The sequence below is a fragment of the Sinocyclocheilus anshuiensis genome, unplaced genomic scaffold, assembly GCF_001515605.1.
Source record: "Sinocyclocheilus anshuiensis isolate Anshui unplaced genomic scaffold, SAMN03320099.WGS_v1.1 scaffold307, whole genome shotgun sequence".
NCBI lineage: Eukaryota > Metazoa > Chordata > Actinopteri > Cypriniformes > Cyprinidae > Sinocyclocheilus > Sinocyclocheilus anshuiensis.
The window spans coordinates 443,113-444,730 of NW_015552550.1; the positions used below are offsets into that span (position 1 = coordinate 443,113).

The following is a 1,618-nucleotide window of genomic DNA, read 5'->3' on the forward strand; positions in this document are numbered from 1 at the left end:
TTGTTTGTTTGTGCATCAGTATATCAGACTCATGCGTGCTTACTGTACGACTCCTGCACGTAACTGCAACGTCTTTACCTTAATTATAGTCCTCAACCATCAAAACTTTAATAAAGAGAAGCTGTTTGCTTTATCCAGCCGAGAAAACATAGTTTGTGAATCATACAGCGGGGGGATGTTTTGATGTTCCGTTCAGTCTGTATTTCTGTGTTAAATTATTTTAACGTGTTGGAAGGATTTTATAATTAATCGCATGCATTAACGTTGACAGCCCTAGTTGTAAGTGATGTTAGCCTTTCTGGAACATCTGCCAGACTTAACTACTGAATTAGACACACCCCCTTCTTACAAAACTCCGCCCTTCCAGGATACCATTGTAACATTGCAAGTAGAAAAAAAAAACAACTAAAAATTATTATGAAGCTGAAATTGCTTCTTAACCGGAATGATCCTCTATTATCTCAGCTTAATGCATTTCATAATTGGGCTCCCCTGTGACATACAAAGTGATTGATGGACAGTCAGAAATAGGTTCTGAAGACTCCAACTGCATTTCTCTGTCAAATTTTTTTTGCAGTTTATAAAGCCTAGGGCTGTCTATGATATTTTAGGACAACTATTTCAGTGATACTGTCAGGAAACGGGGATATATTTTGAATGGCATTTTATCCAAAAATCACTTGCAACACCTTCAAGCTTGGCAGTAATGCAAATGCAGACATCTTTGTTTCACTGCAGAGCAGTTGCTGTGTGATGGATTACGTCTATAATGTTCGCTGTTACTCTTCCACAGACCCCGTTCCTGCACACCACAGACCGCAATGTTTGGACGCTGCCTGCCTCGATCAGCCAACTCCTAGTTCTGCTGCACCTGATTGGACTGCCTGCCTGAGAGCTGATCGTTGCTACAGTTGCCATGACTTAGAGACACTCCTGACACAGAGATGGAGAAAAAGAAAGTGTGCCCTCGTCTCCTGGACTACCTAGTGGTAGTTGGAGCCAGGTAAGGGAGATTGTTGAATGGAATGTGGGCGTTTTTGTGTGTATACAGCTCAGACATAGGTTCTATAGGTGCTTTTTTTTTTCAAATTGTTGACAGGGGAATTGAATCACAGGTGAACTGATTGTGTGTTTTGTTTGTATGTGACCTGTGCAGGTGTATTCCAGGTGCCCGGCCTCAGGTGTACACTGTCAGTTAATGTTAAATGTGGTTGTATGTTATCATGATGAAGTTTGGTGTGGTTTTGACAGCAGATCACAATATACTGGATAAGAAAAGGTGGAACCTGGGAAATATGTTTGTGGAGGAGCCCTTCTCAAACTTCCAGCCTTAAAGGGGTCATATGATGCGATTTCAATTTTTCCTTTCTCTTTGGAGTGTTACAAGCTCTTGGTGCATAAAGAAGATCTGTAAAGTTCCAAATCCCTACTCCCATAATCCTGGGTTTTATAAACAGGTGTTTGAATGGGAGCTGCAAGGAGTTTGCGAGATTGTTATGGAAATATAGAATTATAGACCATTTATAATTAAAACAATATAATTAAAAAAGTTAAAGGGGTCATATGATGCTTTTTTAAAGATCATTATTTTGTGTATTTGGTGTAACAGAATATGTTG

At 39.7% G+C, this 1,618-nt stretch overlaps 1 protein-coding gene across 1 annotated transcript in view; it reads left to right on the plus strand.

The window, feature by feature from the left end:
- The first annotated feature begins 944 nt into the window (after positions 1 to 944).
- The window catches only part of LOC107664372 (MAP kinase-activating death domain protein-like), a 65,813-nt gene continuing 65,139 nt past the window's right edge, over positions 945 to 1,618 (plus strand). The window contains exon 1 of the mRNA XM_016454919.1: positions 945 to 1,003. Within this exon, the coding sequence (XP_016310405.1) occupies positions 945 to 1,003 (59 nt within the window). The remainder of the gene's footprint in view (positions 1,004 to 1,618) is intronic.